This window comes from Pleurodeles waltl, chromosome 10 (genome assembly GCF_031143425.1).
Source record: "Pleurodeles waltl isolate 20211129_DDA chromosome 10, aPleWal1.hap1.20221129, whole genome shotgun sequence".
In the NCBI taxonomy this organism is placed as follows: domain Eukaryota; kingdom Metazoa; phylum Chordata; class Amphibia; order Caudata; family Salamandridae; genus Pleurodeles; species Pleurodeles waltl.
Window position 1 is genome coordinate 336,393,343 of NC_090449.1, and position 23,088 is coordinate 336,416,430.

General features: G+C 43.1%; 1 protein-coding gene across 1 annotated transcript in view; it reads left to right on the forward strand.

Moving 5' to 3' along the window:
• The window catches only part of LOC138261520 (lipopolysaccharide-induced tumor necrosis factor-alpha factor homolog), a 218,936-nt gene that overhangs the window by 190,204 nt on the left and 5,644 nt on the right, over nt 1-23,088 (forward strand). The window contains exon 8 of the mRNA XM_069210531.1: nt 4,964-5,038. Within this exon, the coding sequence (XP_069066632.1) occupies nt 4,964-4,967 (4 nt within the window). The 3' untranslated portion in view covers nt 4,968-5,038. The remainder of the gene's footprint in view (nt 1-4,963; nt 5,039-23,088) is intronic.

A 23,088-nucleotide genomic window follows, 5' to 3' on the forward strand; every position in this document is an offset into this window, starting at 1 on the left:
GTAAGCCATGCACTCAACCTGTCTTTCTTCTGTCGTCCCCCCTTTTTGTGGTCTCCCTGTTCTTGTGTGCATTAGCATCATCAGGCGGAGGTACAGTTGCACCGGAGCACGAGGGAGCTGCATCCCACATCGGCATGGAGGCCCACACTATGGACTCCGAATACAGCAGTGGGACGGAGGGCGAGGGGAGCACCACGGTGGTCACAGGATCTGCAACCAGTAACACGGACTCGTCCTCCGATGGGAGCTCCCTTGTGGTGGTGGCAACATCTGTGCCCCCCACTTCAACAGGTACAGCCGCCACCCCCCCTACCAGCACCGCCCTCCCAGCAGCCCCTCAGCGTGTGCCCCGTGCCCGCTCACCCAGGAGGGTGGGCATTACCTTCACCCCAGGCACCTCAGCCCCTGCCCCTGTCACCTCTGCTGCCCTCAGTGAGGAGGCCATTGACCTCCTCAGGAGGTCCCTCACTGTTGGGCAGTCTACCATTTTGAATGCCATCCAGGGTGTAGAAAGGGAGTTGCAACACACAAATGCATTCCTGGAGGGCATTCATTCTGGTCAGGCTGCCCTTCATCGAACCGTTCAGACTCTGGCCTCAGCACTGATGGCAGCCATTGTTCCTGTGTCTAGCCTCCCCCCTCCAACTTCCTCCACCCAGACCCAATCCCCTGTACCTCTGCCTATCCCAAGCACACCACCAGACCAGCCTGCACACACCTCACCACACAAGGGAAGCTCAGGCAAACATAAGCACAACACTTCCCACAGGCACTCACGCAAGCATCACACACATACAGACACACCAACATCCACTGCCTCCACTGTGTCCCCCTCCTCCTCATCTCCCTCCTCCCTCCCAGTCTCGTCTACACTCACACCTGCATGCACTACCACTACAACCACTACGTCCCGCACGAGCACACCCACCACCACACCCGCTCACATACACTCACCGCCCCACTACCATTTACACGTCCCCTGTGTCCTCTCCCAGTGTGTCTGTAACGCCCCCTCCGAAGATACACAAACGCAGGCACACACCCACCCAACAGCCATCCACCTCATGATAGCCTCCAGCGCATGCACCTGCACCCAAATCCACAAAAGTTACACCTTCTACAACAACCACCTCTTCCTCCACTCCCAAACCCCCTCCAGCTACCCGTCTCAGTGTGTCCAAACAACTTTTTCTGTCTTCCCTTAACCTATTTCCCACCACCCCCCGTCCAACTCATAGGTCCCGTACTAGCACCTCAGCCAAAACATCTCCGGGACCAGTGGTGCCTGTTGTTACAGGTATGTGGACTGCACCGGCCACCAGAGCAGCCAGTGTGGCACGTAGCCACAGCACAGCCAGTCCCCCCCCTGTGAAGCACCAGAAGTTGGACAGTGCCCGGCGGGAGAGGGGGAAGACGCCAGCCAGCCAAGCCGATCACAGGAGTCCCGGGGGACTGTGGACTAAGCTGTGACTCCTCCCAAGGTGGGGAAGAGGCAGAAGAAACCTCCAAAGTCTGGGAGGAGCAGCACAGCAGAGAAGACCGCCATCATCCCTGCTGGCCAGGAGGCCATTGTCAGCCCCATCGTCACTGCCCAGGACGCCACCGCCAGCCCCATCGTCACTGCCCAGGAGGCCACCGCCAGCCGCCAGCCCCATCATCACTGCCCAGGAGGCCACTGCCAGCCACATAGTTGCTGCCCAGGAGGCCACCGCCAGCCCCATCGTCACTGCCCAGGAGACCACCGCCTCTCCCATCGTCACTGCCCAGGAGGCCACCGCAAGCCACAGCTCAGCTGACCCATGAAGGACCGCCAGTCACAGCCCAGCTGGGCAATGACGGACCGCCATGGCAAGGACCGCTGAACAGGGCAAGCACCGCTGAGCAGGTCAGAAACTGGCAACTCAAGCACCGCTGAACAGGCCAAGGACCGCTGAACAGGGCAAAGACCGCCATGGCAAGCACCGCTGAACAGGGCAAAGACCCCCATGGAAAGCACCGCTAGCCCATTTGCAGCAGGGGCAGTGACGCAACTGGGACCGTCACGGGGTGAGTGCTGCACTCTGGGCACCAGTCCCCCTCCAGAACCAGTGGAGACATGCATCAACTCCGTCTGTCCTGCACAGGATGAAGCACTCTGGGCACCAGTCCCCCTCCAGAACCAGTGGAGACATGCATCCACTCCGTCTGTCCTGCACAGGATGAAGCACTCTGGGCACCAGTCACCCTCCAGAACCAGTGGAGACATGCATCCACTTGATAAACTGTGGCTTTGCACTCCCCAGGATGGTACAGTGGGCAACCCACCCACTGTAGAGACTTGAGAGACTGTGGCTTTGCACTCCCCAGAATGGTACAGTAGGCAAACCAACCACTGTAGAGACTTGAGAGACTGTAGCTTTGCACTCCCCAGGATGGTACAGTGGGCAAACCAACCACTGTAGAGACTTGAGTTACTGTAATGTATAGATAAGCATTAGTGTGTGTGTTGTAGTGGGTGAGGGTCGGGTGGGGGTTGGGGTGTTGAGTGCGTGTGTCCCTGTTTTTTGTCTCCCCCCTCCCCTATGTCGTAGATGCAGTCCTCACTGTGGTCTTCACCGCCGGCGTTGGTGCTCCTCGTAGAAAAGCAGGAAGACTAACGCTGGGAGAATATGAAGTTCCGGCTCCATGGTGTCCTCCTTCCTCGGGAGTGTGTAGAGGTGATCGTTTTCCCATCGAAATTCCTGTTTCTGCCTTGTTTTTATCCGGGGTGAATCCGCCCCGGAAAAGGTGGCGGATTGGCCTGTCATAATAGTGTGGGTGTACATTGTCTCCCGCCTGTCTGTTGGCGGTGACCGCTGCGCTGTTTGTTTGTACCGCCGTGGCGGACGGAGTGTTAAAGTGCCTTTCTTTGTTGGCGGTTTCCGCCACGGTCGTAATTGCAAAATGTTTAGCGCCGTCTTGTTGGCGGTCTTACCTCCAATTTAACACCGTCCGCCAGGGTTGTAATGACCACCTTAGTGTCCAACAGGCAACTACAGTGCGTGCACCTGGACCATTTTGGTCCCTTACAACCTGATGGTACATGCAAATACATCTTAGTTGCTGTAGATTCTTGTTCTAGATTCCTGTGGGTATGGCTACAGTGGTAGGCTGACACTCGAACTGTTATAAAAGACTTGATGACCTTTATCGGTACATATGTGGTTGCAGCATTCCCTTCGGACCAGGGCCCTGCCTTTGCTTCTAAGGAATTCAGGGCACCATGAGGACGATGGGTGTTGAACTCCATTACTCTCCACCCTACTATCCAGAGAGTAATTTGGTCATGGAGTGGAGGAACTGAGATCTAAAGCATTCCTTAACAGCTAGAGTATTAGGTTCATGCCACAGTTGGCTTCATCACCTATATGGGGTCCAGAGAGCACTGAATAATCTGCCCAGATGGTCCTTCAGAGGATGCACTCCTTATGAGGTCCTCTTTGGGATACCTATGTATTTCCCAGATTTAGATGGCCCTGGTATGGTGGCAGCAGACACACCTTTTGACATAAATCATCATCTCACTGTCTTATAGGAGCTTCAGCAATTTCGTTATGAAAATTCACCCACCAGTGTTGTCACTTTAGGAATAAGGGATTTACCAACAACTTCTACAGGCTGGATTCCTTACTTTCGGGATCTGGTTTGTGAGAAGATTGCTGTGAAGAAGGAATTCGGCCCATCCTACAGAGCACCGGTATCAGTCCTGGGAATACAAGGCACCAGAACTGTCATACTACCACCGCTGCCAGGCTCCAAAGCCAACGGATTTTTCTCCATCGACAATATCCAATTGCGTCATGTGGCTAATCCTGCGCAGTAGACCTGGAGGTCCCTTGAGTAGTTCCCGGTTCCATCGCTCTACCCAACAGGATCTATCTCTCCAAAGAAGAAACAACACATCTGAATATACCACCAAGTACAATGACACTACAAATGCCTCCTCGATGATAGGGAGGGGCAGAAAATGACCTTCTGCTGATTCCTGTTACCACTTCACCAACAAGAACTGTCTAAGATGTGGCTGTTTTCTAATCCAACAAAATGCAAATCAATGACACCATCTACTATACCCCAGTAATGCACCGGCTCCTGTATTTGCAGAGACTTCTTCTGGTTACTTCATCGACCAAGATGACTTTTCTTCAACTTCATCCGCACCTGCAACTGCAACTGTTCCAAAGACACATAAGCTGTGCCTATGGCTTAAAAATAACTATTTGGTTTTTGCATGGTATTATCTGTGGATATCTCTGACATTGCTTGCCTTTCTGTTATGGATTAGTTTTGTGACTTTTTTCTTTCTCCTGATAAATGGTCATTATCTTCCTGAACGCTCTTCTGTCGAGTCAGTGGATGAAGTTCTAATTCCATATCCTTACTCACATAATGTCCGAAGAGACTTGCCCCTTTCAGTGTACTAATTCCAGATGGGATTGTTTGGGATAAAGTTCTTTTATATATATATATATATATATATATATATATATATATGGGCCTACTGAGGTTATACAAATTCCTTATGTTTTCAAAATTTCAATGACTGATGTAATTACACCTGGTTTGTTTCTGATGGCTGGGAAGTTAAAACAGTTTATTCAATGCTTGCTGAGCTGCAGGATTACACTGTATTTGAAAGTGATGATGTGTACATGAACACAGCGAATTATGGGGAAATGTTCTGTTATAATCATTGGGGACATAACTATCTGCACTGAGCAACTAGACACAGATCAGTATTTAATTACACACAGTTTGAACACTGTTCATCTCCACCCTTGGTAAGGCCAAAACATGATTTAGACAAATTTGCATACATTTTCCGGGCATGACACTACAAATGCAGAGTCGTATTATTTCAAATTACCACCTTCTAAAATTCAGAACATTTTGCTAACTGACCACAAACGAATCTATTCAGATTCCTTTGTTTCTCGACTTGCAGTTGAAGGATATGAATACTGCAAGAACCCTACAGATGTGAAAAGTGTATGGGGAACAAAGGATTGGCTAGTTCAAGGTAGGGAATCTTTGTTTAGAGCATGCCTTATTCCTGTTCAGATGATATTTTTAAATGACACAGTTCAACCAACATCCTGCCTAATGTTCGCAAAAATGAAGGAAATGAATGCACCCAGTATCCCCACACCAACCAAATTCAACAACTGTCAATAATTTCTTAGTGTCACTGAGGAAGAACTGAATTCTTGGTTTCAAGATGGTACCTATAAATCCACACTTTGAAGTCCTGGGGGTGGGTATTGTGGCCAACAGACACAAACAGGTATCAGGCGGCGTTTGCTAATTTCTCAGCAGGTTTCAAGATTAGCCGGCTGGACCCTTGCTATGTTTCGGGTCAGCAGTCATATATAGTTACCACATACAGTGTGGGTAAACCGTGCCAACAGTGGTTGCAGACTACAATGGTTACCTTAGCAGCAGTTGAGGAACATATTGATCTCCTGTCAGAGGACGTAGACTTGCAAGATTTCTTGCTAGGTCCAAGAAAGACACGCTCTAAGTGATTCCTGTATGCTATATGTAATGAAATATGGATGCTTTCTCAAACTGAAGCAGCTGCACAATTGAGGCAGATAGATAAGAAAAATATAGAAAAGACTTTAGCTGTACTCGATAATGGCATGAATACTCTCTCCAACAGAATATACACACTCAATAACAAAGTATCTTCTGCAGTTGACATCATTCAGAATGACATGTCCCTTTTCCAACATGGGCAAAATCAGCTGCATTCCATCATGCAGTGGACATTACAGATTCTGAAACATGGCCGCATCCCATGCAAATACACTTACAGTAGTGACTTGCTCTCTGCTTTTAATTTGTCCAGGGGCAACAGATAATGGCTAAAAAGGAAGTGAGTTACACTATGGTTAATATAGAAAACTTAGAAAAGCTGCCTTTCACAATAGCAGAAAGACCTTCAACAGCATGGCTTATACATGGCATTATAAATCTGCCAATTCCCACCTTTCTCTTCACAAAATGTTTGAAACATTTTGCTGTAGGCAGATATGAGCGGCTAGGAGATAGCTTTATTAGGTTAAGGGAGAGTGGGAGTTGCCTTTCGAGTTCAAATGTTTGAACAGCGAAACAGAGGTATTTTTGAGTATTAGCAAATGCAAGACTACTGTTCGTCATTCAATGATTTGCAAGCAGGTGTCACTTCACAGATTTTGCAATGCAGGGGTTGCAAACTTGGCATGCTTACTGAAGGGTACTCCTATTCCTTTGATTCGTTCAGCATTTCATATACTGTCGAATGGAAGTTATGTGATCCTGAACGAACAGGGCTGTTGCAGTATGAGACCAGGAATTGCCTATGCAATTTCAGTCTCTCAGATTGTAACTTGTGGAGATGTTCTATTCCCCCCTCCGCAAGAGTTAAGCATAGCAGAAATGTGGCCTCACTTTCATACTACTAATGTAAATTATGACAAGCTAGGCAGAATAAAGGGGCTACTGTTCCAAAAACAAGTGGCGTTGACATCGGTCAGAGAGACATATGCTCTCCAGATAGCAAGATCATCAGCCGAGATACAATCCCTATTAAATAGCAACTTCCCCGGAGAGCTGGATTCCAGAATATTTAATGCCTCGAGTACTACGGGGATTGTGCACATCTTTAAGGCTGTTGTGTCTGGATTTATTTCCATCTTCCAGTCTGTCTTCCAGTCTGTCTTCAGAATCATCCCATCGGCTATCCATTCACTCTTCTCACGTGTGTTTGGTGGCTTTCCAGTGACTTTGGCACTGACTGGCAGGATACTGCGGCTGCTGATCCTAATATGCAGTGGTTGTCCCTTCTCAGCTAAGCGGAGTGATAGAGCTACTACCACCAGCCAAGTTGTGCCATGATCACATGGTGCACTTCTTTGGTGTTCCATTGCAGGAAGAATTGGAGCATGATTGGTCATTGTCATTCCGACCAGTCCTATAGTGGGTGCAATCTGTCTTTCATTGCACCTGGTGCCTCTACGAGTGTCTACCATAGGTGTGTCTTGCTGTTCCGCCAGTTCCTCCTGTGGATAGAAAACTGCTGATGTTCCAGAAGAGGGTTAATTCACGGTCGTGCCCCATGAGACTGAGGCTGATTTGTAAGGCCTGCTATGAGCCACCACTACTCAACTATTTGGCTTGTTCAGGCACTTTGGATGGTGCTTCCTTTTCGGTGATCCTGTACTTAAGGCTTCTGCACACTTCTATTCAATGGATCCCAATGGGTCATAATGAGGGCCATAATGTACCTTTGGTGGGGATTGTTTACATAATTGCTGCCACAAGCCTGCCCCTAATCTATTGTTTTGGGAGCATAATTGAGTCAGGGGTCCTACAAAATCTGTATAACTACATCTCACACTGACAAGGTTATCAGAGGGATTCCTACCAGATGCTATTGATGTCATCTATGCTGCAAGGCACCTTCATGGAGACCCAGCCTTTCTTGTCACCACGGAGTCTGGTCTAGAGACCTCATTCCAAGGGAACAAGTGTTTGGGGTGTGTCTCATGGGCCTGGTACTGGCAGATTAGGTTTATCATACCTAGCTCTCATTAGGTTAGGTTAGAGATTAGATTCTGTATGCTAGGGATTTAGGGAATTTACATTTCATGTTTATTGCAAGATGTTGGGGATCTTTGTATTCACGACTCTGATCTTCACAATTCTGCTTCTTTCATTGTTCATTATCCTAATCATTGCAGCTCATGCATTTTATCGTAGAGTGCAGTCTTTTTAATAAACCTATTGAAAACTTTCCTGCATTTCCTGTATTGCCTGTGTGTGACTGAGACTTATTGTTAATGTGAGAAAAGGGTAACTTCTGTTCCACCACGACTCCCCTGAGATGTCGCACTCTAGAGTCCATGCGTAAGACTGGCAGGAATCCCTTTTACTATTTGGGTTTTTGGTGAGGTACTGCTTGTGAGCCAAGTGGGTTGGGCCGGCAGTTGTGACTTGTTGTAGGATTGACCTAGTCGCCTACAAACAAAAGTGCTGTCATCCCTAAACCAGCAGTCTCACCTAGAAGCGGGAGTCCAACTACGACACTGTGGAGGACCCGCTTTGACAAAGTGAGCTGGTGGCGGGCGGGTTCATTCATAACAGCATTTGCGGAATGGAAACGTGAGTGGCACAGTAAGTATTGTAGTCCCACCGGGATCAGTGCATGACCTTTCCCCAGTGGGACGAGGAGTCATTTTATTGGCCTGGATGTGCCCAATGGGGTGGATGTTAATGAGTTTTGCAATGTGAAGAGGATGTGAGCACTTCAGAGTAATATTGCTGGCATCATACAATGACTATACATTAACATTGCTGTATTCATACTATGATAATATGAATGTACAATGGATTTTGGCTGTGGTAACTGACAAACAGTGGTATTTCAAACCATAAAATGAGAGAACGCACGATTTTTTAGCCAAACCAGCGTGTTTTCTGACTAATATCCCAATATTACAAGATGTACTTGGCAGTATGGAGACCTTAGAGGGACCAAAAAGAAATGTAAAAAATATGTAATATCTGAGAAGAGACAGATAGAGTACAGTGAATACCCATAAACTCTCACATGACCACGTGAAAAGAGAGAATTTCAACAGCAATGTAAGAGAAGAATATGGTTTGCCAGTAACCTTCTGGGTGGGGCATGTAAGCATGTTTGGGAAATTTTCAGAAAGGAATAAGTCCTTGAGGATGCTTACCCTTATAACATTTAAATACAGTACCCTTAACTAGTTCTGTAAACGTTTGTAGGGACTGACATCAAGCACCTGTTGTCTTTGTTTTATTATTTTCTGACCAATAGATTGTGATTCCATTCCCTAGTGACTGATGAGGCCTTGACATGTCTATTGCAGGGCAAGATGCACTGTATATTAGGTTAAATGATTGCCGTCATTACACCTGTTTGTCTTGAACAATCAGTTTTATACACAGAATGATGTGTGCAGTGTTACACGATTTAGGGTGGTTTTCAGTTCTACATGAAATGTTTATTTTTTAAAGAAGGAGTGTGGAGAATGATTTAATTGATGTTTCTCCTTTCTGTTTACGCATATCCTTAGGAGACACCTAGAGGGCCAGGTAGGAATTAGTCTTACCTAGTTACATGTATGAGTACACTACATGTAACAGACTGTAGGATATTAAGCTAAGATTTTGTCCTGAGGAAGGCCGCAAGACTCGTTGAGAAGAGATTTTTCAAGCAAAAGACTTGTAAGAGGCCGAAACATGTTGGCAATTGCATATGATAAGTGATCAGGGTGTACTGATTATTTGCTGTCATTGTTACACCATTGAGTTGTTTTTAACCTTATCTTGAGCCGTCACTAATAATGTAGTACCTTTAGACACGTACAAAGGTATTTTTATTTACCTTCTGTAACCCTGGTTCTTATTAACCAGAAAAAAACTTATTCTGATCTCCCTGTGCCAATAGAAGTTGGTTCTCCTTTGGGGCTTTGGTTGAGACCACTAAGCCAATATCATCTTAGCTTTGTGAGTTGGACTGTCCTATGATAAAGCATGCCACTATTAAGAGGGTGAGCTCTTTCCATCCATAAAAGAATATCCTTAAGTGAGAACTGAAAACTAAATAAGTGATTGGTGGCAACTCTAACCCACTCCACTGTGTAATATGTTTAATATTGGTTAGGAGACAGTGGAGTTGTGGTAATACTCCTTTCTCTCTATAGTGTTTGTAGGGCCATAAGAGATGCAGATCACCTTGAAATGGGAAATTCAGCTCTCAGATAGAATATGCAGAATAAAAGATTTACAATTTACCAGAAAAGCTGAACCTGACCTGTAAAGTTGAGTATGTCATAATAGAGGAGTTTCTACAAGGATCTTTATTAGGTGTAGGGACCTTACGCATACCAATTGTTGGCAAACCAAGAAATATTTAACTAAAAAATGAAAGAGGTGTGGATTGGTTCAATCTTTTACAATCTTGTAGATGTGCAGACAAGACTGGTCATTGCCTAGTCTTAGCCTGCAGCACCCACTAGTGCCCCACGCAGCAGGGAGCAAGTATGCTTTCATAGCACCATAGATCAGGGTCTGCCTCCTCCAAATAAAGTGCCAGATGCAATATGGGCAATGAAATACTTAACGCCCACCAAACAGTCTGCGAGGCATTTTGCTCAGTTGTGAGCAAGCATGCTCTTATAGCATCATAGAACGCACACTACTAACTCCAAACAAATTGGAGTGCAATATGAGCAATAAAGTCCTTTGCGCTTTCAAAACAGTCTGCAAGGCATCCCATGCAGTGGGGAGCAATCATACTTTTATAGCATTGTAGCTCAGGCCCCATCTCCTCTGAACAAAGTGCCAGGTACTGTTGTTGTTGTTGTATAAATTCTTTATTTGGCTTAAAACTTTAAAAGTATAAAACATGAATAAACTATACAATGGTCCATAAAATGAATCTATTACATGATGTATTCCCACGCAATATTTTTAATTCACACCATTTCATATTTACCAGGCCCTCCTTACATAAATCAACACCTTTTCCTAACCTCGGATACAAATTTCATTTTCCTGCTAATTATACAAAGTACGTTGTGTATACCCGCTTAACCCGATTATATTTCTGATGAACCCAGGCTTCTTTTAATTTTCTTGTGGCACAAATCTAAATAAAGTGGCAATGCTGCTTTAAACCTCATTATATTACAAGCAATCAATATAATTTCAAAAGCAATCAATTGTAAACTCTTCATTCGTCTGAGAAAATGCCGTCTCTTGTTCAACTTCACTTACTACATTTTGTGGGGCCCTATAAGCCCTGTTAAAACCCCTTGTATTTCAATTAAAAATCGGCCTAGCGCACATGTTACATTCAGAAATATCTACTAGTAACTTAAGCGTTTGATCCTGATTTATAATATTATATTCCTTAAAAATTGGTTTTAAAAACTTCTTACGACCTTCTAAAAAACAAAAGCAATCCAATAATATATGTTGAGTGCTACATTTTTGTTGTAGGCCACACGTACATAGACCCTGAACATCCTTAAGTATGGCTTTTGCTTTGGGGTTCATGTAGCCGGGATTTAACCCGACTTTAAACTGTAACACTGCATCTCTTAGTCTTGGGTTGGGGAGGGCCTCTATATCAGAGAAATTATTGGCATTCTTCCACCCACCTGACATAAACTTGGTGGAAATTTTTCTCTCCAGGTACTCCAGATCTACTTCTCTTGCTTTTTTATTTACCATTGTATGTAGAGCCTGCTTCAGGATTTTTTCTCCGCACCACTGGTTTCCAGATAAGCCTAAGAGGACGCAAATCTTTTCTAACCGTCCTCTCACTCGTGATGCCCAGTGTAACTCAATTGTCTTTATTTCTGTTTTACACAGTCTTGCAATCTTAGAGATTCCCCCATCTCTTAGGCTCAACCAAAATTTCAACGCGGCTTGCATTCCCTGGTAGGTCGATGCCGTCATTTGTCATTCCGCCCCTATAGCTTGTATCATACTTGAGGGAGGCAGCGATAGCATGCGTTTTACACATTTTCTTTCTTCTGCCTCCCAATTTAGTTTCCCAGAAAGTGTTATAACTTCTACCCAATATTGAAATTAAGGGCCTACCATAGCATGAAAAGCAGACACAACAGGACGGAGGGATGGTTCCCCCATATTTATGGCTAAACTGTTTCAACCCCCATACCGATGTTAAAGAGCTATTCTTTAGAGCTTCAATATGTTCTTTCCATCTTAATTCAGAGTCAAACCACATGTCTAAATATTTATATTTTTTAATCTTTTCTACTTTCTCTCCTCTCAAAAAGTTGGTAAATACACTCTTCTTTTTTCCTATTGTCATTATATTAGTTCTATTCATATTTACTACCATTTTTTACCTTTGACAGTAAGAGTTAAACACATCCAATTTGCTTTGTAGCCAGACCTCCGTCATATAGATTATCACTAGGCCGTCTGCATATAGTAAGCTGGAAATATGAACCCCATCCATTTTTGGGCATAAGCCTTTAGCTTCCTTTAACAACCCTGTTAAGTCTGACAGAATTATAGTGAATAATAATGGAGCCAGAACACATCCTTGGCGTAAGCCATTCCTTATAGGGATCTTCTTTGAAAGTAAACCACTTGTATCTAAAATTACTTGGGCCCAATTTTGTGAATGCAGACCCAGAAGGAGAAGTAATAAGCCTGAATCAACACCCAACCGTTTTAACATATCCCATAACAATTCTCTATCCACCAAATCAAAAGCGGCACAATATTCAAAAAAGCTAATGACCAAATGATGAAACAGTGATCGATTGTCGAGTGACCTTCTTTGAAACCACCTTGCTCTACCGGTATCAAGTCATTTATCTCTGCCCAGGATTTAATTTGCCCCAGGAATAATTTGTGAAAACTTTTTTGCCTGCATCCAATAAACTTCCTAGGCGATAACTTTTTGGTTGTGTTGGGTCATCCTTTTTATAGATCGGCCTAATAGGGGCACCCTTCCAATTCTCAGGGAAACAACCATAAGAAACTTCTTTATGAAACGTGGTGTAAAAGAATTTGGCCCACGAGTCGATTTTATTTTTTATTATTATTGCTGGAAGATTGCCTGGGCCCGCAGCTTTAGTTAGTTTAAGCGCTGCAATTATTTCTTTTATCTTTTGCAGGGAAAAAGCTGATCTCACATCCCTACCTATCTTCATATTAACTCCACATTCTCCCTCTGCATCCATTCCTCTATTTGCATTACACAGGTGTTTCTTCCAATCATCTTCACCAACCAAACATTACATAGTTCTTGTAGCTTTTCCCTCCCTTATCAACTGCCAGAATCCCCTAATATTACATTGTGTTCTTATCACCTCTCCCATTAACCTCCCAATTCCTATTTATATATTCCCATTTCCTCTGCCTTATGATTGTTTTATACATTTGCTTTGCTTTGCGAAGCTTCTGTTCTATATCAATAGAGCGTCTTTTCTTAAATTCCATTTCTAATTTCCGCACCTTCCACTTCTGGCTCCTACACTCCTGGTTATATCATGTATTTTTGTTGGCCCTACATACTTCTGCCTTCGTCTTTTCCTCCTGCATTGTTTTTAACTTTTCTTTTCAACAGTCAACTATGAACTCAGTTCCCCTATAGTAACCCTTAAAAGTGTAATTTGGATCTTCCTCCGTTCTGATATCTCTGTAATTTACTGTCAATTCATTCAGCACTTTTAGACTAATTTCTAGTTATCCTACGAGAGTACTCTACCTGCAATGTCAGTACTTTTTCTCTTTCTCGTTGGGCATTATTTACTCACCCACTTGTTAACTGTAGGGGCCAATGAGCTGCCCTCTAGTTGTTCAATTCCGAAGTCTAATACTTTTCCAAAATGCCAAGCATTTATAAAGGCATAATCAAAAGGGCATGCCTGGTTGCCTATTTGAAAAGTTTGTTTTGCCGGGTGGTCTGTATTCATATATCCATTTATGCAGAACAGACATCGGGATCATAGAGTTCTTACTAGGGACAAGTCCCAGGCACAAAATTCTACAATTGGGAAGGTACTAATTTGTGCAGCTGCTAGCAGCTCTTTATACAATTTAGCACTACTATTGGGGTCAAGTTTATTATTAAAATCTCCCAGCATTAAGATCAAATGTTCCACTTTACCTATACATATTGCTTCCAAATCTTCCTCAAACAAACTCCGATGGACATCAAAATCATGTGTTATCCCTGGTTGTATGTATACATTAAGTATCATGAGCTGTCTAGACCCTCTAATTGTATTGTAAAGATCTGCTTTTCCCACCAGCAACCAACAACATTTAGTTTTTACCTATATGAGTTTGTTCGGTATTCTAGATGAGGTCAGAGCAATTAGGCACCCCGAAGGACAGCCTGAATCTTGCTGAGTTGCTCCCCTAAGAGCCTCATAAAACCATTGAATGGTTCAGGTTCTTCACACAACCAGTTTTCCTGGAAACACATTATATCACACCTTTCCAGACTTCCTGTAAATAGATCTTATTTTAAATGTTTTTTATAGCCTCCTAAGATCCAGGAAAAATTCTGATGGCTGTGCAAAGAACTTAATTCCTAGTCCACATCACTCAACTCCCCCGCTGTAATTATCAAGGGGGTTTACAAGGGGCTCAAAGCGTTTCCTCAGCAGTGAGTCATTTTACTCAGTAACTATAGTTACACTTAATCTGCCCTTATTACCATCCACACACGTTCTTTGTTTTTTATAGCCTGCCAAGTTGTACTGCACTTGGTTGGGAAGCAGACCTGCATGGCACTTAAGGCCCCTACTATTTCTTTCCTCTACCTCTAGCTCTGGTTCGCTTAATTGAACCAATCTTATGCCCTCCTTCATTAATTCTATCTCTGCTTGCAATACCAATTGTCTGACACATTCAGAGTAAAAGAGAGCCTTTGTCACCTCCGCCCCTTCCGAGTTTAAGGTAAATCCTATTTGCTTTATGTCTTCAGACCCAATCGCGCATAAACTTGGGCACAGGGCCATTACTTCTAGAATTTGCGTGCGATTCAAGGGCTTTAGCTTTCTCTGCCGTTTTCTCCCAATCTCCCTTCCCCTGGACTGCAAATATACCCATCTACTCTTACTTCCTTTTGGACTATCCATCTTCCTCTCATTTCCAGGGCCCTTTTATGGTGACAAAATCCTGTTCTTCACTTGGCAAACTGAATTATCTACTTCTTCATTTTTCCCCCTTTTTACCAATCTCCTAACGTTGTTCTCTCCCTTTTTTCCCTACTTTCCCTTCTTTCTTCCATCACCATTCTTTGGGAGCACTTTTTTCCTTTTACTAACCGAATGTATTCTCTGTATGGTACACTGGGTGCCTTTTGTGGTGTGCTCCCCCTATTTGGGGCAACCGCTTCCCATCCTTGTCCTTGGATTGTCCTTAGTTTCTTATCCTGGACTACCTGGATTACCTTCCTCTCTCTCTCTGTGGGCCTGTTACTCCTGATGTTTCTATGCTTACTTTGCTTACTTCTTTAGTGGTTATGGTACAATCTGTAGGGTCTATATCCTGTCATCCCCCATCCTCGGTTACTTTTTATCACCAGCATTGGTTGTTTAGAAACATATACTGATGGAAGCTCTGATAACTTTATTGTGTCTTCTAACCTTCCTTCTCTACTTTCATCTGGGGTACCTGTTTCTTGATCCCTTTTTTCCTGCACAGGTCATACCAGTGCGGGCATGCTGCTGTTAATTTGTTTCAACTCCTCCGTTATCCCTTGTAATGGACTTTTATGTACTTTACCCATGCCAATATTTGCCGTCAGTACCACTAGAATTGCCTGTAGAGGTTTTCTGCATTAGGAACATTTATCAAATAAGGATTCTGCAGGTACGGCAGTGGTGTCTAAAGCAAGCGCAGACTGCCTACCCAAGGGAGAAGAAGGCGAGAGTGTATCCATTTTGCTTGCACCTCTGATACCTCCTCCTAGGTTTCCTCTAATGCCCTCCTTCTCTTCCTTTTTCTCTAAGGCAGAACAGAATGGAAATCCCCCTTCTAGCATAACACTATCCCTTACTTAGGGTGAGAGGCATGGTGATGAGGATTGCCTAGGTTCCAACAAGAGCCTCCCCCCAATAATCTCCTCTGCCCCCCCGGAATAAATCCTCTATGTGCAGTGAGTCTGAGGTCTGAGAGTCATTCCTTATGGGTCCTTCAATTTCACTCTGATTAGAATCAAAATTATTATTTTCCTTTGACGCATGTGACACACTGTGAGTCTTTTAAAAATATGTCCCCACAAATTCTCTAATTGATACCCCCAGTGGGGTTACAGCAGATCTTTCTCCATTGTCTCTCTAGGCATCGTCTGGTTGCAATGACTAGAGTATATTTCCTTCTTCTTGGCTACTAACTGTTACTCCTGGAGGCGGACTCACATTCATCATTTCCTTTGTTTTAGAAGCTGCCTTTGGTCCCTTCTTTGTGCCACACGTACCACATGACCGAGCTTTGCTCACCGGCAAGCTTTATGCTCTATGCTATATATCTACCACTTACAGTGAATACACCAAGCGCCTACCTTCAGACTATAAGGGATTCTTGGGTAAGTGCCGGGGAGGGCAGGCCCCCTGACAGGAGCAAGCCACACTGGCCTAATGGCAGCCGCTTCTGCACCACCTCTGAGGCCTGCGGCTCTGAGCTTTACTTCCCCAGGCCCTACTTTTGTCCTCAAAGGATTCCTTGCCTTTGTGTGTGCTGCACTTGATTTGCAACTTAGTAGTAGTGCTTCTGGTTCCAGGTGAAAGTCTCAGGGCTGGTGGAGCCACTAGCCACTAACTATAACTGGACCAGCTGGACTAGCAGATTAACAGGGGAGCAAAGAGGGCTGGGCAAGGTCAATGAAAGAGTGAGCCCACTAGTTGCTAGTTGCTTAGTTGTCAAGTCAAATCAGCAGGCGGACCAGGGCCAGGTCGTCTCAACGCACTTCACCGCGCCCCACCATGCTGTGCTGCCATGTCTCTCTCCACTACTGCCACTACTGCCATTTTCCGCCGCTGCTCCCTCTGCTCCCTTTGCTTTTGCTGCTTGTGCTGTCACCCCCACTATCCACTACTTGTCCCTCCTGGGGGAACCACTGAATACCTGGATGATAGGCACGGGCCACAGACCAGCGTGAGGTACAGTAGTACTTGTGTCAATCACTCTCACAACGGTCTCACCGTGAGACTTGTGCGGGGGAAGTGTGCGAAGATTTAGTGTGGCTTAGGGTGCCCCAAATGTAGCTCCAAAAACTCAAGTGCCAGGTGCACTATAGGCAATGAATTCCTTTTCACCCATCAAAACATCTGCAAATAGTACCAAGTTCAGTCATATTATGAAAGTAATTTGGAAGTGTTCAGATATTAAATAGAGAATAAAAGCAAGTGTCCAGTAATTGGATGCTTCAAGGTGTGCTCTCTCACTAAAACTGAGTCCCAGACTGGGTTGGTTTCTGAGTTTAAAAGTCTCCATTTGATCACATTTAATGAGAAATTATTAATCAAACTGGTTTTAATAATTCAAAGTCTTTGTAACTAAACACTTGAACAATACCCTCATCTTTAACAACTCCTGCAGTGTTTATTGCCACCAATATTTTGCTATCGAAGAATTAGTGATCCGCTCTCGTGAGAGCAAAAGGGTACCCCATTATTGAGACACCACAAAATTTACCTGAATCGGAATTCCCAGAATTTACTGGGATAGTGTTAAACTTCAATTTCATGAGGCAATGTGTCTCTGTGTTAAGGAATCCCCCAAAACATAAAAATCCGAAAAATAGAATTCAGTACTTAATTGGGCCATCTCAATAATTGAGTTCTAGATCAATGAAAAGTCAAAGGGTTGTCTTACAAAATTCAAGCATTAGTGACACAAAGTCAGTACCATGAAGGCTCACAAATCCAGAATTATACAGAGAATAAAAAATATCAAAAAATATTCTAAGTGTCAATGGGCAGCAAAATCAATACAGAAGCTGACAGCATTCTGAGTTGAATAGAAAAGTCTTCTAGTTCACCCTCAAAAGCAAAGGGTTTTTATACACAATTCACTGTTATGAAATAAGAATTTCTTCACATTCATCATGCTATGAAGAAAATGTATAATTTCTTCAGCAAATCAGAGCACATGAAAAATAAAAGTCATATTACCTAAACATCTAAGCATTAACCCACTATATGAATAATTATTCAGCACCCTTTATGCTAATATCATCCGAATATGCTTGAACAAAAAAGATACATTAACAATAAGATGTTATGTGAATGACTAGGTCTCACTATTAAGTGGAGGACACAACAACTTGTTACAAGTCACAGCTGAACTGGGGAGGGTTCGCCCTGCGGGAAACAACAATAACAGTGGAAATATCTCAATACATTTCAGCTTTACTGTGCACTGGTATTTTGTAATAAAATAGTCCCTTGATAACATAAATTGGAAAAACCTACTTTTACACATTATAGAAAAGCCGTTTCAAAAGCAAATGCACTAAATCAGTCTTGACATGTGAAATTAAGATTGAACTTTACATGCACTTCTTGTTAATAATGACCAAAAAAAATTAGATCCATAAAAATCTCTTCTACTATTAAATATTTGGCTCCATTTTTTTCAAAATCTAGCTTCACAACTTCTCTCATAAAAATGTGATGGGCAGTAATTATATATTGTGAACTCCTTCCTCTAAAATCATGGTCTTAAACACTGATTGCTGACCTGAAATTGTAATGCTTTGCTAGCATCTTAATACTGAGCATTGGCAAAGCCAATGGTCTGGAGTTAGCTGCATGCCTATCGGCTCTGCCAATGTTTGTTTTTGTTCATTGTTTTCTAAATCTTTATTATAAATATACTTAAAAAAGGCAGCTCTTTCACGCACACTTGTGTGTAAAGAACTGGTGGCCCTCTTTGAAAGTTTTGGTAATAAAGTTTTACAAAAACAATCAAAGATGAGCCCTCCAGTGTGTGCATGCACATATAACCATCATTGAGTAGGTTTGAAGCTCATTTACACCGGCATGTCACCTCGTGGTAGGGGTTGAAAGCCCATTCAAAGAAGGCCCTACATTTGCACACATGAACGTGCCTGCATGGTTGCCATTTTGGAATGGCTTAAAGTCATTCACAAAGATGGAAGAGCCACAATAGTGGGTACGAGACTAAGAGCACCACAGGCAGATAAGAGAGCCTGGTAAGTGGGTCTGGGCCAGTAGGACCCTGGAATTGAAAGATACTGTGTGCTTGACAACATTATTGTTTAGCAGGATTACATTAACTTTAAAACGTTTTTCATTGATTATTTTGGTAAGGAATGCCCACTCTTGGAAAAGGACATTTACCTTGACCTTTAAAGATATTTTTATTTTCTCATAAATATGAAGCTTCAGTTTCTGCAGACATCATTGTAGAATTGTTTCTTCTCCATTCTGCATTGCTCTCAGTTATTTTCCTCACATGATTGTAAAAAACGTGCATGGGCTGGTGATACAAACTGAGCTATACAAAGTCACTGTGTCATTATTCCACCTACAAGCGTATTCAGAACACTACGATTAATAAAAAATAATCCACACCCACCACTTTTTATGATGTTTCTAAACATCAACAATCTATATACCAACACTCAAATGAAAACACATTGAACAATCAATTTATGTCTGCAGATGGACCAGTAATTTGAATATGCAGGAATCTAAGGATAACAATTGACAATCATTTTATTTTTAGGAATGCTTCTCATCCTGCCTAATCCAACTAACGATGACTTAATTTGCACAAATTGCACACTTAAACAGCCGTTTTAGCTGCTGTGCCCATTCCCCCTTTCCCCACCAACACTGCTGAGCCGTTTTTTTTGGCTATTTGTGGTAGTTTGCACTTAGGCTTTCATAACATTTTGTCCACATAAGCTATCCACTCCAAATTTGTGTCTTTTTTTTCAACATCCTAGGGATTCTAAAGGCACCCAGAGGTTGTGGGTTCCCCTGGAGGAGACCAAGAAATTAGCCAAAATATAGCTAACATTTTGGGTTTTTTTTCCAGAAAACTGGGGTAAAAGGGCTGCAGAAGAAAGCATGTGTTTTTTTCCCTGAAAATGGCATCAACAAAGGGTTTGCGGTGCTATAATCACCGTCGTCCAGCTTTCAGGAACAGACAGACTTGAATCAGAAAACCACATTTTCACAACAATTTAGACATACCTCATTTTTACTATTTTTTGTGCTTTTAGCCTCCTTCCAGTTAGTGACAGAAATGAGTGTGAAACCAATGCTGGATCCAGGAGAGCTAAACATTTCTGAAAAGTAGACACACTTCTAAATTCAGCTTGGGGTCATTTGGGTAGATCCTACAAGGTTTTCCTCAGAAAATAACAGCTGAAATAAAACAAATATTGAAATTGAGGTGTAAAAACCATCCATTTTTCTCCACGTTTTACTCTGTAATTTTTTCCTGCAATGTCATATTTTCAGAAGTAATATACTGTTACGTCTGCTGGACTCTTCTGGTTGCAGGGATATGTAGGGCTTGTAGGTTCATAAAGAACCCTCGGTACCCAGAGCCAATAAAGGAGCTGCACCTTGCAATGGGTTTTCATTGTATACCTGGTGTACAGAAATTTATTTGGTGAAATATAAAGAGTGAAAATAGGTATCAAGGATACCTTTGTATTTCCAAAATGTGCCCAAGATAAGGTGTTGAGAAGCAGTGGTTATTTGCACATCTCTGAATTATGGGGTGCCCATACAAGCATGTGAATTACAGGGCATTTCTCAAATAGACATCTTTATAATACACTGTCTTACATTTGGAAGGAAAAAATGTAGAGAAAGACAAGGGGTAATAACACTTGTTCTGCTATTCTGTGTTCCCCCAAGTCTTCCGATAAAAATGGTACCTCACTTGCATGGGTAGGCATAATGCCCAACATGGACACATCAAACTTTTACATTGAAATCTGATGTGTTTTTGGAAAGTGCCTGGCTGTGGATTTTGGCCTCCAGCTTAGCCAGCACCTAGGGAAACCTACCAAACCTGTGCATGTTTGAAAACTAGACACCTGGGGGAATACAGGATGGGGTGATGTGTGGGGCTCTTACCAGGTTCTGTTACCCAGAATCCTTTGCAAACCTCAAAATTTGGCAAAAAAACACTTTGCCCTCAGATTTCGGTGCTGCAAAGTTCTGGAATCTGAGAGGAGCCACAAACTTCCTTCTACTGAGCATTCCCCCAAGTCTCCCGATAAAAATGGTACCTCACTTATGTGGGTAAGCCTAGTGCCCGCGACAGGAAACGCCCCAAAACACAACGTGGACACATCAAATTTTTCCAAAAAAAACAGGTGTGTTTTTTACAAAGTGCCTAGTTGTGGATTTTGGCCTCAAGCTCAGCCGGCACCTCTGGAAACCTAGCAAACCTATATATTTTAGGAAACTAAACACCTAGGGGGATTCAGAATGGGTCGACTTGTGGGGCTTTCACCAGGTTCTGTTACCCAGAATCCTTTGCAAACCTCAACATTTGGCAAAAAACACTTTTTCCTCATATTTTGATGACAGAAAGTTCTGGAATCTGAGAGGAGCCACAAATGTCCTTCCACCCAGCATTCCTGCAAGTCTCTTGATAAAAATGGTACCTCACTTGTGTGGGTAGGCCTAATGCCCGCAGCAGGAATAGATAACACAACGGTCAATGTTGGTTCTTACATGAGGGGAACTGTTGACCCTGGGGGTGATCCATTCCTGACACAGGCACTAGGTACAGGCACTCAAATGAGGTAGCGTTTTTATCAGGACAAGTGGGGAAACACTGGGTGGTAGGAATTTTGTGGATCCCAGCATACTCCTGTAGTTTTTGTAACAGAAATGTATGAATAAATTGAGTTTTTAATCAAAATTTCACCTTTGCAGGGTATTCTGGGTAAGAGAACTTTGGAAATCCACACAAATCACACCTCTGTCGACTCCCATGGATGTCTAGTTTCCAGAAATGCCTGGGTCTGGTAGGTTTCCCTATAAGGCCGCCGAGCCCAGGAACAAAAACGCAGGTACTTTCCTTACAAAACCAGGTTGTTTTGTGATAGATAATTTTGAAGTCTCCACAATTCGATTCGGGTGGTGAAATTTGGGTCTGAACTAAATTGGGGAGCTCCCAAGAGAGCACTCTCTCTGTGGTTGCCGCCGCATGCACCTGTTCTCTGAGTTGGGCTAGTACGCTATTGTCCCGCTGCACAAACTGTGCTTGCGAAGAGACAGCAGGACTGTTCTCATCACCTCCCTCATAATCAATGGAAGAGGATTTATCAAATGGGACTCCGACGACTGAAAAATCACTCCCAGAGTCTGCACCATTACCCTATCCCTCAGATGCTGTCTCAGTATCTGCTGTCTCAGTCTCTGATCCTACGTCAGAGCTGTCCTCTATAACCTGAGTGAGGGCTTGAGCAGCAGTCAGCCAACTAGATGCCATCTCTGCTACTGGTTAAACTGTTGCTGTAAAACACTAGCCTAGGTAGACAGTCACGAAAGTACTAGTGAGTGTGTGTGTGTGATACGTGGAACAGTAGAGGTCACCTTACCTTTGCTTCTTCCCTCAATCAGCACGTTCTTTCAAGATACTCAAAAAAAGACACACTATTACTTCATCTTGTCACATACCAATCATCACAGTCTTTAGCGCCTCTAGCGCCCAGTCCAACAATCATTATTTTTGCTCCCACTCCCATGACCTCTTCCTCGGATTCCCTCACTACCACCCAGCAAAAGTGCCCTTCATCTCTCCATAGCCCCCCGCACATACATTTCATTTGTATTATAGCACAGCTAATGGCTGACTTTACTAATCTACTCAGCTATTTACATAAAATACAGATTTGATCTTTGCAGTAGGCATATAAACCTTCTGCGCTACTTTATGGCATCACAACTGCCACTAGACAAAAGTCAGATCCTTCTGAAGCATAAACATAATCACAAGACTTACTTGACTTTTTTATTGCTGCCTAAAAGCTACAGTTGAAACGAGTCAGCTGAAGTATGTGCATTGCTTTGAAGACGCAAGCTGCAACTGCAAAAGAACTGGTGGCAAATATATATATATATATATATATATATATATATATACACATATTATATATATATATCACCTTTATATGTGGGTGTGGTTTTCCTGGAGCCCATCGCAGCCCCCAGGGAAACCACACACACGTTGACAAAAGTGATCACTCTATATATATATATATATATATATATATATATATATATATATATATATATACATCTGTATATCTACATATCTATCTATATAGATAGATATATCAATCTATATAGATAGATAGATATAGATCTATATCTATATACATTTTTTTTTATTTTTAATAGCCGTATGGTTTCCTTGGGAGCCATAGTGGCCCCCAGGGAAACTATAAAACAATTAAAAAACATTATTGCCCCCACATGGGGGTGGCCCTGCTGACGGGAGACCCCCTGTCAATTTCTTTATTTTTGCTAAATTTTTAAACCCCTGGGAGGA